At 42.6% G+C, this 15,475-nt stretch overlaps 1 protein-coding gene across 2 annotated transcripts in view; it reads left to right on the top strand.

The window, feature by feature from the left end:
* NT5C2 (5'-nucleotidase, cytosolic II) overlaps window positions 1–15,475 on the top strand; it is a 59,717-nt gene that overhangs the window by 26,799 nt on the left and 17,443 nt on the right. The window contains exons 2-3 of one of the 2 annotated variants that reach the window (XM_064431185.1): window positions 2,136–2,209; window positions 14,438–14,497. Coding sequence is in view for 1 of the 2 variants with exons in the window: in XM_064431184.1 (XP_064287254.1) it covers window positions 2,136–2,209 (74 nt within the window). In the remaining variant the exon portion in view is untranslated. The remainder of the gene's footprint in view (window positions 1–2,135; window positions 2,210–14,437; window positions 14,498–15,475) is intronic. The other variant, XM_064431184.1, reaches the window with a different exon arrangement.

Raw genomic sequence — 15,475 nt, 5'->3', positions numbered from 1 at the left:
TTAAAGCTCTGCATTCTCAGAAACAAGCTGCACAAACATGAGATCAGAAATTATGCTTGAATTAGCTAATAAATAATGTTTCCTGACAGCAGCAGCAGCACCATGTAATCATATGCATCGTACAAAGTATCAGACTGTATTTAGTACTAAATAGTGCTTCTCCTTGGTCTCTTGTAAATCAGAGCTGTCTCGATGTTAAAAGACAAACAGGGATTCAGATTGCAGATTCAGATAATTTGCTCCACCTACTCAAAAGCCAGCTATTTCAGGAGTGAATTTTAGTGACTTACGAGCCCATCTCATATTTCCAAAAGGCATTTCTCTACCGGTTTCCAGTGTTCATCCTATCACTTTGTCTTCTTTAGGAAATTCATAAATCTATCAGAAAAGAGCGTCATGTATAACCTCCAAGGCCCCTTAGTGACAAGCCCCATTGTCGAAGGCAGGCACTTTGCCAGGAAACAGTGACTCCCAGAGAGAGTGTGCAAGGTTAGAGGGAAAGTACACTACTGCCAGAGAAACTGTATTCCAAGTGGATTTGTGTGGAACAACAACAATATCCAGTGACTGGTTAAATTAGCCACAGATGTGTTTTCTAGAACACTGTCCAAGAAGATATACAGTACTTTAAGGCTTGGTTCAGGCATAATGATCTTCTGAAGTCAAATCAGATCCAAGCAAAATTGCATGGGTACCAGGGAAGCTTTAAAGGAATTTTGTAATATGATTCAGACAAGTAGATGAATCAGACTGCTGCGAGCTGAGCAGGGAGCACATCGGTGAGAGATGAGGTAAGAGGAGCAGCAGCCTGGGCTGAGCGGATCGCTGCTGAAATCCGGGCTGTGGGATTGACAGGGCTGGTTATGCCGGCCACCTGCCCGGAGCACAGCCTCCCCGGGGCTCCTTCCAGCTTCCCCAGCTTCCCCATCTTTCCTGGCTTCCCCATCTTTCCTGGCTTTCCGAACGCGCACTTGCCGTCTCCGCTGCGTCTCACCGTCCCTGAGCCGATGCCGCGTCCCAGGAGGATAATTACTGCACTGAGGGCAGTGCACTCAGTAAATATTTGGAGAATTTTCACATGCTGAAATCAGAGCACAGGTGAAGGCTCTGGGACTTTTCTCCTACAGGAGAATTTTGTCTTGGCATCACAGCTCGAGCAGTGCATGGGATTTTGGTCTGAGATGGGTGTTGAAAAGCTCAGCTTCCCCTCCACAGACGAGTTCAGTTTTAAGGTTCAGATAAGCCAGTGGAAAGAAGTCCTGTTGAATTACAGATCTGCTTTATGCTTTAAAGTTCTGGGGAAACATAAGCAGCTTAGTTACTGTCGTAGTTGGAACAGGAAGCAAGAAAAGCTTTTGTTGTATTCTCTGACCTATTTCTTTACCCTGTTACTTACTTGAACTAAATTGGATATCATGTATTAATGCTGTCATCTAAAAGGGCCTGGAAGCATTCAGCATAGAGTCTCTTTGTAATAAGCATTAATGGTAAAGGTCTAATTTACAAAATAGCAGTTGGCAAGTTTCAGAGGAGATGTAAATAAAAAAAATTCACAATAGAAATGGCTTATCTTGTGTATGAAAATTTTTCTCAGTTACTCTTTTTCAGACCTTTATTACATTTTTAATGGTATTGGTGAAAATGGATCTGTTTGGGTTTGCTTTGAATTTCCAGATGTAGTTCGAAATAGGAGGCAAATGCTGTGAATTTATTTGCAGAAATTATTTTATTTTCCTTCTTATCTTTTACCAATTATTTGTTTTAATCAAGTGAATTATATTGCTTTGCATCACTGCTTCCAGTTTCATATCCTTTGAGGTCTGCATTCTGCTTCAGGAGATTTTGCACTTGTATTCTTAGGAATTTTTGCAGGTCACATGGAAGGCCGTGTGAGTGTGCATGCATGCGTGTATGTCTTTGGAGAGCATACCAGTCATTAGAATAATTCTGCAAAGTCATGGCTTTCCTTCAGGAGAACTCGCAAAAAATGAGACTTGACTCTGTTTTCAGGTATATTTGCTGATTTTGACCTATGGAAGCCCAACATCCTGACAGTGGCAGAATGTGTTTGTTCTAAAAAGTGAGTATTTTTGAAAATGCTTGTACTTCTGGTGATGTTTCTTCTTTCTTTTCAGGGTCTTCGTAAACAGAAGCTTAGCCATGGAAAAGATAAAGTGCTTTGGTTTTGATATGGACTACACACTTGCTGGTGAGTATCTTCTTAAGTTTTTTGAACACTGACTTAGTTTGGAATATTGCTTCTTGCTGAGCAAAAAACAGCAAAAAGCTGATTGGGCTACTCCAGTTAGCAGGTGCTTCTTCTGTTAGTAAATGTATCTTTCACTATTTGTTGCACTTTCATTTTAGGTGTTTGCCTTAAATTTGTAATCTGCAAGCTGTATTTGGTTCCAAGCCATGTTACTGTGGTACAGTTCCAAGTGATTATGGGTGTTGAGAAAACCAAAGCTTAATGCATCTGCTTCCTTAGATTCCACTGTATTTTGACAATGCCCCTTGTGCATGCTTGGCTTTGAATAACAAGGTGATTTCTTTCATCCTTGGTGCACATAGCAGGCTACACCTTTGGCCAGCAGGTTCTTCTAGTCCTGGGAGAGTGATTTTTCAATAGGTTTTCCTCTTTCCCCTTCCACATCAGTGACTAATTTTGAGAAGAGGCACGACAGGGGCAGTGCTTTGTGTCAGCTGAACAAGTTAATTTGTAAAGCTTTGCCCATTCTTTATGACAGATAAGCTTTGGGAGGTTGCATAAGATCTTTTGGTTTCATAAAATTGTTTGCATGACTTCTCCATCTTTCAGATATTCAACAGGAAAATTCCCTGAGACTTTTGATGAGAGGAAATAAAGCTACCATTTTCTTCATAGTCAGACTTTCATGTTATGTGTTTTAAGGGAGGAAGAGATAAAAAGCTCACTTCCACTTTCCTAGCTTATAATATCACACAGGCTGTAACTGAGGGTGTCATGTACCATCCTGCCTTCTTTCTCATTACCACTTCCAAGGTTATGGATAAAAAGTTCCTATCACCACTAATATTTCAGTTTAGAGCTGTTGTGTATGTGAACTGAGAAAACGTGAGGTAGGGTGTCAGGGTCACCTAATAATAGGTTAATGCAGTATGTGAGCTATGGTCATCTGGTTACTGTGTACTGAGAAGGAATGAGAGATGAGTAATGTGGCTGGGGACAGTGTGAGGGTCAGAGCTGGGGTCAGAGGCTAAGTGAAGGGCAGGAAGGTTTCCATAGGCTCATGGTTCAACTGCAAGGAGCAGTTTTGGAGACCGTGGCAGGTAATTGCAGTTTATATTTAGATCAGTTTCTTGTGTTCTTTTATCTACAAGGAAGTAGTTACATATAAAAGGTTTGGCTGTTACCCACCTTTTTTATACATCTGTTTAAAGTTCTTGCCACTTTTTAAGTTATGAAGTGTACTGTTAATCTGTGCTGGGTATGACTTCAGGCATGTGCTTTCTGTTTGTGTTTCTGCTGTGACAGTCTTGTGGCAGTGCTTTTAAGGGGTGCACAAAAAACAGTTGTTCGAGAATAAATGCTAAAAAAAAGAAAATAAAAAGCTGTGGGTTTCACTTCAGTAACAGAAAAACATCTCTGTACCTTTCACAAAGGAAGTGGTGGCACTTCCCAAGGACCCAGGTGATCCCAGTGGCGCTGGTTTGGAGCATGAAGTTTGTTGCTAATTTCCATCCTGACAGAAGGACAGCTTCAGCACTGTCCTCACTTATCTGACTGTTCATTTTACTCAAATGTTCCTTGTTCCTGTAAACACATGGCAAATGTGTTGTTATCCACAAAATGATGCTTGATTTGATGAATGGAAAAAATGTGAATGTTTCAAGCGTCCTAAAGCAGTACCAGGGACATAAAAACCTGGGGCTTCCAAGGCTGAAAGATCACAGTGCTCCAGCTGAGCAGGCGAAGTCAGTGCCTTTGGGGGAGTTGAGAGACAGGGTGTGAGGCAGAAAAAGAAATGGGATGTGGTCTGAGCAGAAAATTGGAAATCTGGCCCCCTCTGGGGTAGGCTGCTGTCCTGTAACTTCTTCCATGGTACAACAGAGATAATAGTTGCAGATCATTTCACTAGGAGTTGTGAGAATGTAATTAGGTTGGAAAGCCTTTTGCAGATGAAAACCATTATGACTGGTAAGTACTATTTCCCTTTTCTCCACTCAGACTGGAAATTAACCTTTGAAATTACCTGTTTATTTTCTTATGTCTCAGAGTCATCCTTTCCTCTCCATGTGGGCTTTCATTTTCTGACCATTATTAGCTACTTATAGCTTGCATACAAGAAAAAATACTATCCACTGCAGGGGCTTTAAAGAGTGCAGTGTTAGAATATGATTACAATTATAATAAATTAATTGGAAGTTGTAATGAAGAAGTGGAACGAGGGAAATATTACAGTAATATGCTATAGTCAGTGTATTCATGAGACCCTATTGTGTTTTCTGATTGGTCAGGTTATCCTTTACCCACTCACTCACATGGACATGCTACTTCTCTTGATTAAAAAAAATTTAAGAAAATAAAGCCAGTTTATGTGTAATTTAACATCTGGAAATGGTATCTGCATACCAGATGGCTCATGCTGAGCAGAAGCCTTTTGGAGACCATTCAAAACACGTAAATAGGCCAAAGAAAAGAACAGAAGCATCTCCAGTGACATTAGCTCCTCATCTAGTTTTCTGCATTTATACTTTCAGACATTGCTCGGTTACTTTTCTGTAAAGTTTTTTAAAATGTACAAGCACAATCTTCCTATTCAACAACTTAAGGCAGGTAGAGTCATTGACCCTGCCAAAATCTGTATGTGACATCCCCTTTTGTTGTGTACTTTCACATCAGAAATAGACTGATGACAGTCATACATTTGCCATCTCAGAATGATTATTTTGATACACATTGAATTACCTGTCTTGTAAAGAAGTACTCCTGTCTTGTCTGTTTCTTCTTTCCAAATCAATGACCACTGGTAGCACCAAAAGCCTTCCTTAGGAGGTGGTTCAGTACCAGAAAACTCAGAATCATTTCATGTATTTTGAACTTTAGAAGCTTGAGACAGTTGTATTCCTGTACCATATGAATTTAAGGATGCAGATCAACTTACAATAACCATCTTTTCTGTCTAGAATAATCTAATTTTGGTAGGGACATGGCATTTGCATTTTGAAGTCTGTAGTAACAGCTACCATGCACACACTGCAGTGATCGTGTTCTACTACCAGCATGTCTGAGAATGTCAGCTTGCCAGCTGAGAGCAGTTTTAGTATCATCATGTTACATTGCACATAAAGTACAATTTCATGTGTTATTTTATAGAGTAGCACTTCTTAGAGTTATTAAATTAAAGAACATTTAACTCAGAATTTAAAATATTTCAAGGCTGTCTGATTCAGCATTTGCACAGTGATTTTGTTAGCTTTCAAGCCAAAATTAGGTTAAACTTTGAATTTTTGTAAATAACTCCTGTGTTCCCTGATTGTGCTTGTCTCTTTCCTTGCATAGCGTTGAGAAATATGGTTGGGTTGGGCAAACAAAGTCTTTTTGTGTAGAAGAGCCCGAAGGTTTTAGCTTTTTTTGTCTGAGAGATGATGAACCTTAAATAGCTGAATTTGTAATCACAGTGATTACATCTAGAATTTTGACTGCTGGGAAAATAAAATGAAAGCAAATTGAAATAACTCTCACAGGTTTTAGATTTCTTGTTTTCCCATAAAGAATTGTTGTTGTATTCTCATGGAGTGAAAAAGATCTCTTACATGTATGGAAACTCCCAAATCTCCCTAGGTTAATGTTAGATACAGTAATATTAGAGGCTCAGAAATGTGTGTTTTGTATGAAACTGGCTGTCCTCCTCCTATTCAGTCTGTTTGGGAATCACATTTAGTACATAAAATAATGCTTTTTAAAGCTAGGTGTTAGTGGGAGCCAAGTGGAAGGAGCAGGAAGGGCAGCAGGGGTTGGCTGTGGTTTGTGTGCTTAGTTAAGTAGTTTCTGTTTAAAGTCTTGCAGCAGTTGACACAAGCAGGAGTCATCAGCTATTTCAGCCCTTGCTGTTGGTGGAGGTTAAGACAAGTTTCTGTGATGTTATGCAGCCCTTCATTCCCTGCCTCTGACCCTGCTGCCTGCCAGCCTGGGAGCGAGGCCCTGCCGCTTCCCTGCGGCGCTCCTTGGGAAGCCACAGCGTTACACCCAGGGCTGAAATTGCTGTCAGGGCACAACTGAGAATTATTGAACAATTCCTGTTTAAATCAGAGAGACTGAAGGTCCTATTGCTGTTATTTTTTGTTTGCTAAATAGTAGTTTCATTTATTATCTGAGTGATTCATCTCTGCTTATTCATCCAGCCAGAAGATCAACAGTCACTAACAATTCTGGTCTGCCTGCCTGTTTTCACCAGTACTGTCAAAACTGCTCATGCTTTGGTAAAGGAAAATGTTGCATGCAATCCAAAAGATTCACAGTCTTCTCTGTTTTGTGTTTACTGCTAAGTGCATAAAATAAAATAAAGGTATGTCACTGGAGAGTCTTCACAGTGACACTCACCTGAGCTTGAGTAGTTGGTGACACCCATTGGAAATGCAGCAGAGAGATTGGTTTCACACAGCTTTTATTTGGCTGCTTCCTACTCAGTATGAGCTACACTTAATTATTGGATCTGGATCCAAATAATGCAGGAAGCCTTGGCATTACCAGCTCTTAAATGGGACAGGCTGCACAATGAGGTGATGGATAGATGTCCCTTGACAGGAGCAGAGCTAAAGCAGTGGGGTTCCCAAACTGGCTGTAATTTCACACTGGGCCGTTGGCAGATGGAGAGGGATAGTAAGAATTACAAACTCAATTGTGCTTGAAAAGATTCCTCTGTGACTACTCTTCTCCAAAAGTTATGGCCTTGTTGAAAGTTTATCTTCTATCTCTGAAGTAGATAAGAGGTAATACCAGTAGACAGGATGCTTTCATTTGGAATTCTGTTTTGGAATTTCCTGTGCTTAATTCATTGCTGTTTCTGTGTTCTCCAGAAAGTGATAATGAAATTATCAATGGCTGCTGAAAACGGTTTCAGAAAAAAAGAGGGGAAATGAGGCTTGAAAAATACTAGTTTTATTGTGTGCAAATGTGATTAATGCAACATAATCTGATTGGAATATAGCTTGTGTCCTGGCAACATTGCCAATTTAATGCTAAGGTTTGGTGCACTGCAAAGATTTTATTGCAAAATTGCTTATGCTTTCAGCTTGTAGCATTTCCCTTCTCATCACGTGGGAAAAGATATGGGAAAGACGGCTTTAGTCTTTCCCAACTCAATTCAAAGTGCAACATGCATAAACAGGTTTTGCCCTTTCCTCAGGTAGGTGTTCATGTCAAAGCCATCCTTGCAATTTGGAAGAGGAATTTTTTTCACACCCTCATCCCATTTTTGAAATGCTTTCCTTTACCTGTTGACTCTTCCAACACTCTTCCCCATAAAAGGATACACTCAGCCAGAAGGTAGAATTGGATTGTTGCTGTATGTGATCTGGCAGAAACTGTGACAGCAGAATTGAGAACTGGTTCTTCAGTCCATCTACTGTTTTTACTGTAGCCGAGTCTATCAGGTTCCTGTGTTTCAGTTTTATTTAATTTGCATGAGAAATGGGACTCATGAATTTGTACCTTGCATGAAAAAAAATTCCGGATTGCACAAATGAAAAACAAATCATAGATGTGGGAGTTTTATACATGAAAGATTGAGCTGAATACTTAAACTACTGAGCTTGTAAACAACTACAGTGTATCTGGATGTCAGTTCAGGTGCTGTTATTGTCTGTTTATTAGTGCTGAACTCTAATGCAAATGTTCTAACAGGCACTCCTGCTTAGCTTAAAGGTTTGCCTTTATTTTCATCATGATATAAGGGCCACAGGCTTTGAGGCTCTTTTGGGGAGATACCAAGCAGTTTTGCTTCTTTCCCAGTTTGCTGGATAACGCAGTTCTTTGTGTCATACAGAAATAATGTGGTGGCTGGAGAAAGGAGTTGGTAGATGTGCAGGAGAAGCCTTCCAGTTCTCCTAGCCAGGACTGGGAGATGCCCTGGCTGCTGCACATCTGCTGTCTGCCTTTTCACATTTGCACATTGCCAGTTTGACAGGTGCAGATTTTGCAGATTTCAGAGGCAGGGTTAGCCATTGGTGTTTTAAAGCTAAAGGCAGACGGAGAAGCCAAATTGTTCCAAGTATGCTTTGAGCTGGATGTCTTTTCAAATACCAGCGCAGTGATTATTGTCCCTGCTCTCTTTGTGTTGCTGCTCTTCAGAGCCTGACCATTTAAAGCTGTGTCATGAGCAAATGAGGTCTGGAGCTGTGGGATCTCACATGCTGGCACTGGGAAGGAGGAGTTGGAGAGAGCATGTGTTGCTTGCTCTGTCCCAGTAAATCACTGACTGACAAACTGCTAATCTGCTGCCTGTGGATTCTTGAAGAATCACAGTGATAAACAGAAGCTGCTGAAAGAACGAGTCTTCACAGTGTAAGGAAAGTTTCAAAAGCTGCTATATTCTGTTTTCTTGCTCTTAAAAGCAAGATGATAACACCAAGCTGGGTCAGCAGGCTGTTAGTATACCAAGGCAAGCTCGATGAAAATAGGGAGGCATTTTCCAATCTAATCGACCCCCTTATCTAGTAATCTTAATACCACAACAGAAGTACTATTAAGTTGCAAATACCCTTGTGATGACTCCAGCAGCTTACTCTGTAGGAGGAACCAAAGCTGAGAGTACAGAAGGCTTTAACTCTGAGATCACATGTGTGCCATTGCTTTGTGAATGCCTTATTTTAGCACTACAGAAAAACTTCTGTATGTGGCTTCTTGCCAGTATGGGCACTTGTGCTGCATCTAAGCCCAGGTGCACGCTGTTAAACAAATGTGTAGCCTCGGAGGCTCACTCTCTTCAGTGAATATGGAGAAAAATAAGAAGCTGAATCTGTTTGGATGCTGATAAACCTGAAAAATGCCTTAGATGTATTATGTTAATGACTTCTAGACCTTTAAGTAATTTACTTCTTATTTCTAGATGCTAGAAAATTATGTTTGAACCTGAAGCCCGAGCAACTATTTCTTCCCTGTTCATAAGTCTTTACCGAAGAACTAAGCCCATATTTTGGCGCAGTAGTTTGTTTCCATGGAAATGCAGGGATATTTCCAACATGGGATTATAACTCACAGTGGGCTGTATCTGAGAGAGGTAAATTGTGAAGGCCATTTGTTAAGCACAAAAAGCATTCTCTTGTGTCAGTGAAACTAAAAATTTCCTGTGAAAGAAGAGGTGACTCTGTAGTAATTTTTAAAATATTAATCCAGTGCAAAGGAAAGTTATACCAACTATTAAAATATAGACAAACTGAAGTTTCCTTGAAATGCAGAGCCTGTCTGAGCTGCTTCTCTCAACATGCACAATGTGACCTCAGTGCTGCTGTTCTTACCTCAAGCCATTCATTTTTATTCAGCAGAAGAAATCTTTCCAACACGAAGCTCTGCTCTGCCAGCCTCTGAGGCATTTTCAAACAGCCCAAATCTTTGTTACATCGAAGGCAAACAAATTGCAGCAGCAGAGAGCTAAAAATACCTAGAATTTACCAATGAGAGCACTAATAAGCCTGCTTTGGGGAGAGCTAAAGCTGATGATATTTGACAACACTTGTTTTAATACAAGCAGAAAGGCAGCACTAGAAACAACCTGAAGTGTGGACCCAGCAATTCACAGCCAGGCTGCACACACGGTGCTGTGTCAGTCCTTGAAGCAGCAACAAACCCTGTCTTCACGCAGCCTGTTAGCATGCAGGGCAGGAGAAGGGCGGCTGATACACTTCCAGGTTAGAGGTTTTAGAGCAGAAAGCTGTGCTGTGCACTTGGGGGTGTTTGCAGGAGCATTAGAGGGAAGGAATTTTCCACTGCTCTCAGGCTGCAGCGGGTGCGTCGCTGCGGCTGGGCACTGCAGAGCTGTGAGGGGAGCTCTGGTTTCCACCCAAACCCCACCTTTGGCACGGTCAGACAAGGGTGCCATGGAGCCACTGGAGCTCACATCCAGAGGATTCAGCCTCTGATGATCAGCTACCCTTGCCTTTCTGTTGTCAGATTTGCTGTCAAAAACATCTGTGGGCACAAAGGCGCTCTGCAAGATCTGGCTGCTCAAGCAGGGCAGAGCAGCTTGTGTGTTTAAGCATACAAAAGTATCCTGGGATGTACCTGGAGGTTTTGGTAAGGTATTGTTTGCTGATCACTACAAGACACATAATTTTTAATGAAATAGAAAAGGCACATTAAATATTGAAGTGTGCTTTAAAGCTAAGCTTTGTCTTACTGCCCAGGTCACTTCTGTGTTTGAAAAGGTTTCTTCGGGTAAGTGAAAATTATGCTTAGTCTGGCAGCAGTTTCTTCTCATTTGGACTCTAAAAAAAAAAAAAAATTAAAAGAAACAAACCAGTGTTGCTACCCATTTTGTTTGGTATTATGAAAAGTCAATTTAAATATAGGCTGAAATGCTGCAATTCTGCTTTCCGTAGTACTGTTCATTTTTATTTATGCTTTAGTGCTTAAAATCAAACCCCAGGAGACAAGAGGACTGGAGACTGTTCCTAATTGGTTTTCAACTCATTTTGACTAGACAAACCCTTTATGGTCACAGTTCAGCCAAGTTCATAAACAAATGGCAAGTCAGAAGTTCACCACGTTCCTAATTGAAAACATGTGAACTGTCCCATGGATTTCATTTGGGATTTCTTGTGGTTGCAGTCAGGCACGTTCACCACTTTGTCAGTTTGTTTACAGGCCCTGAGCTCCCAGGTCAGCACAGCACAAAGGTGCTCGACTCCACTGCCTGCACGCAGGGCACTTGTTTGTGTGGGCAGAGATGACCCAACCACTCTTGACACACCAGAGCTTTAAATAGGAGTGTTTTTGCCTTCATGGCCAGCGAGCATACTGTGAAGTGAAATGCCTTCAGTGGCTGTGGCAGGAGCTGAGGGTAACACTGGATGTGTCATTGGAAAGAGGGATATAAGGCAGGGGGATCTGGAGGTCTGTGCTTATCCCCATTTCTGGGGTTGCCAAGCCAGCTGAGTGTTTCTACAGAGGGTCCCACAGTACAGGTACCTCTGCAGGGTTTGTAGTTCTCATGGGAAAGAAAATCTTCAGCTTTATTTCCAGAGCAGAGTGACAGCACCCTGCCAGGCTGTGCAAGCCAAGCGTGAGTCTGGGCTCCCATCAGAGCTGAGCAGTCTGACTGCACTGTCAAAACTGAGGGTAGTTAACACCCAGGTGTGAAACTTAAACATGACATTTCAGATTCCTTCCTGCGTAAGTAATGAATTATTTTAACATGGAGAGCAGCATAGCTTGAGAAACCTTAGCATTCCTCTTTTGTTACATTTCAGTGGCAGTACCTGACAATACCTGCCTGATTAGAAAAGGCCCTGTAACAGAGAGGCTGAAGTCATTAGTATGCTGGAGCAGAAATCCTCCTCTTTTCCACTTGTATATGAAAAGTGGCATTGCTCTGTAACAAATTTTGAAGATAAGATCCCCTGAAAGGAGGGTCAATGTGTAGAGGTCAGGTAGCATTCCTCACTACCTGGTTACTGCTGGTGATCTTCAGACCTCTGGCCCTACAGCTGAGACAGACTTTCCTCATACTATGGCAGTATGTGAAATGCTTGCCCAACATTTAATTGGTATTGTTATTTCAGTGGGGTTTGGTTTTTAATTAAGCCCAGTATCCCAAACACCTCCAGGACTGGTCACTGGCTGCTTCCCTCTGGATTCTCAGCTGGAGTTGCAGGTCAGATGATCAGAATTGCCAAGGAATCAGTATTTGGAGCTTGTGTGAAATAGCCAGTGGTGGTGTTATTGTGGAGGGGTGACTGTCACAGACACAGAGTAGTGGACACTAAATGCTGGCTTTGGGGCCATGTGCAGAGGAGATTTTGACAGAAGGGTGAGTTCTGGGGGTAGATCTAGCCTGTTCTGGGACATTAGGATCTCATTTGATAGAAATTGTTGAGGCAGGATACACAGATATTTGTACTGTTGCAGGGAATGGGTTTGTAAAAGGGGATCTCAGTGCTCAAGGCTTTAACTAAGCGGTTTTTGTCAGTACAACACTGATATAAATCTATTCCTAATACACACTCGCATACTTGGCGAACCAAACCCACTACACATTACCTATTTGTGGTGCAATTCAGAGCAACACTTTGATCCTGCTCTGTAAGTCAGGTTTGTGTAATTTCAGAAATGTATTTGTACAAGCTTAATTATGCATGTTGTGCCTGAGACATATAAATCTGGATACCAGCTCTCCACCTGCCCATGTGTGTCCCTAACTGCCTGATTTGCATGTCTTACTCACTGGAGAATAAGCAGCAACTGAAAAAACCTGTTTTTAGTTATTTTGCTTTCATTTCTTCAAGACTTAACACAAAGTAGTTGGGCTGCATTTCCTGTGCTTCAGAGAAAAGGCAAAACCCTGTGCATTATGTGTCTATATTTTGGCTTATCTGCCTTTGTGTGACCTCTGGAGGACCCAGAGAGCGGGTAGCATTTCTGAAGATTGGAGTATTTGTTCAAGCTTTTTGCAACCCTTTTGGAGGAGGTCATCACCTCTGGTTTAAGAAATACTGATCTTATCTGGACACCTGCAAGTCAACAGCACAGACAGCATGGGGAATACAGCACCTGCGTGGGGAAGGGGTTGAGGCAGTTGTGCCCAAGGGATCAGAGCAGGGCTGCACCACCTGCAGGAAGCAGCTGCTCCTGTGAACTGCCCTGACCGTGTGGGTTTGTTCTGGGGGCATCACAGGCACCTCTGCCTGGGCTGCTCTTACCTTCCAGCTGGGAGGAGAGGCAGTGAGGAACTGGCAGATGGAAGGGATGAAACTCCTTCAGGAGGTGGTAGGACATATAAGAGAGCAACAGATGGGGAAAAACTCAGAGGCAGGCACAAATGATACTTCAGGTCATCATTTAGTGGTCCTGGCTCTGCCTCTCTGCCCAGAGGAGCTGTTCTCCGTGCAGGCTTCTGTTGTAGCAACCTCCTGGGCTTGTTTTTCCTTCCTAAACAAAGGTTCTGGTGAAGGGCAGCTGCTTCCTCAAAGCTGCCTCGGTGGTATGGGAAGTCAGTGTGTTGTCACTGTTCCCAATTCAGGGCTTTTCCCAGCACCAGATCCATAGTGATTGGAAATAAAATGGCAGGCAGGACTGCTTGCAGGTGTGCAGTTTGAGACAGCAAATACATCTCACAAATGGGAGACAGCTGAAGCAGTGCAGAAAGGGATCATTATTTTAACTTCTACTCCTGCTTCTCTCCCAAGATCCATGAGTACCTTGCAAGAAGTGTTGGCAAGCCCTGGGACAAACCGTGTTACATCTTCAATGAGAAGCGCCCTTGCCTGAATTTTTATGTGTGGGAGCAGCAAGGAAAGATACAGGCAGCCCCTAAAGGGTTTTCTCCTCCCCACAGCTTAAGCAGAGCCATCACATGTACTTCAGCCTTCCCCAGCTATTCATTTTGAAACAAAACAGGCCTTAAACATTTATTTTCAGAGAAGCCTTCCAGGAGGTCTGCATACTTTTGTGGGTCACTTTTGCAACATCATTCCAACCAGTTCAGCTTTGTATTTAGCGCACATTGGATCTCAAAGATGATTCTTGATTACTCTGTGCATACCTGTAAGTTGCAAAGTATCTCTGGCGTTCTCCCTGTGTGTGCTTGCCGGCGAGAGCCCTGCAGTGCAGCTCTGTGCAGGCTTGGTGCTGGTTTGTCCTGTGGTGCTTTGCAGCCCAAGTGGAATCGTGTCCCAGTCACGTTTGGTGCAGACGTGCCCACAGACTGACCCGCTTGCGGGGCTCTCGCTGGGAGCACCTTCACGGTGTAGGGCAAAATTCTCTTCTCAGCTTCCCAGAGTGGCTCCTGACTCACTCTCCCAAGTCTCCTGCATTGACACGAGCAGGCATTGTATGGTGTGAAAGGATGTCCTGAAAGGAGTAATTTGTCACCAACTGAGGAATGGACCATAATGGCAAAACTGCAAAAAGAGCACAAGACCTTTCCTTAAACCAGTTGCTCTGTGTCTCAGAGAAACATGAAGGATTTGTATCACTTGGGCAATGTGCTGGTAGCCTCTTCCTCCTAATTATCCCTGAGCTGATGATCTAAGACTGCTTTGTGGATATGAGGACAGAATTTTGCCTGTAGGATGCACGATTACCAACTGTGCCTCTTCTGTAAATCACTTGTAAGTGTATTTGGAATAACTGCCAGGCCAGCTTCTGAGTTTGCCAGAGGACAGAGCTCCAGCAGACACAGTCCCACATGGCACAGAGCTGTTGCAGTTTTAAAATCAGTCTGATTTTTTTCTTTAACAGGGGAGCCCAGTGTAACTCCGTCAAGCCTGGAGTGACACTCTGAATCTGCATCTGCCTCATGTGAGTTAAAATCCTGGCAGCAGCATTTTGCATAAGCTGGAGCCTCTGTAGAGAGCTTTTTTTTTTCTTTTTCTTTATTTTTTTTTCCTTTTCAGGAAGGCTATAAAATTGTAACTGTATGTGTCTTGGCAGCAAAGGTAAACACAACCACACAAATGCATGAGAATTGCATACCTTACTGCACAACCCCTGCTCATTCCAGACCAGCTTCCCTGCTAGCACGTCCTGTGTCAGTCAGGGATCACTCATCACAGACCTGAAGGCTTGCAGTGTTCACTCTGTAGTACAGCTTTTTACCTTTTAATGGTGTATTGTTAAGCCAAATAATGGTATTAAGAGGAAGCTGGAATGCTGTCAACTGGCTTCTGTTTTTTTAAAACCTTTAATTGTTTTCTTTCCACCCTGGTTGCATAATCCACGAGCACTGGGTGCTGATTGCCCTGTGATGCTGAAGCATCTGCCTGTGTTGGAACAGAACTATTAAAATAACAATTCCTCTGGAGCTGAGGACTTGGCTTTGTGGCAGAGACATGGCCATCAAGCAGCAAGAAAAAGAAATCAGAATAAGTCGTAGCACGTGCTTTGGTTTTACTGTCGTCCCATGTGTGTTGGGCGAGGATGGTGTGAAAATGTGTGTGTGGCTCTGCCTTCTCCCCTGTCACAGAGCCGGGAATGCTCAAAGACTGTGCCCTTCTCAGCTGGCTGAAAGAGCTGGGCACAGGAGACTGTGTGGCAAATAGCTGAATTCATGACATTGCCATGACACACAAACCATCTCCATCAGAGGTAACAGGATTCAGCAGCCAGGTCAGAGGGAGGGGATATTCCAGCAAAGTTTAAAACCATGTTTTCATCATGCAGCAGAAAAAAGTACTGATCTGTCCTCTCCACTCTGTTTTCTCATGGCTGCCTGAAGACATGAGAGAGAGCAACCAGCCCTGAGTACAATATTGAAATAATGGAGTAACACCTGTGACT

This window comes from Passer domesticus, chromosome 8 (assembly GCF_036417665.1).
Source record: "Passer domesticus isolate bPasDom1 chromosome 8, bPasDom1.hap1, whole genome shotgun sequence".
Classification (NCBI taxonomy): Eukaryota; Metazoa; Chordata; class Aves; order Passeriformes; family Passeridae; genus Passer; species Passer domesticus.
Note: the sequence above shows the minus strand (reverse complement) of the source record. Positions and strands in the feature narration are given on the sequence as shown.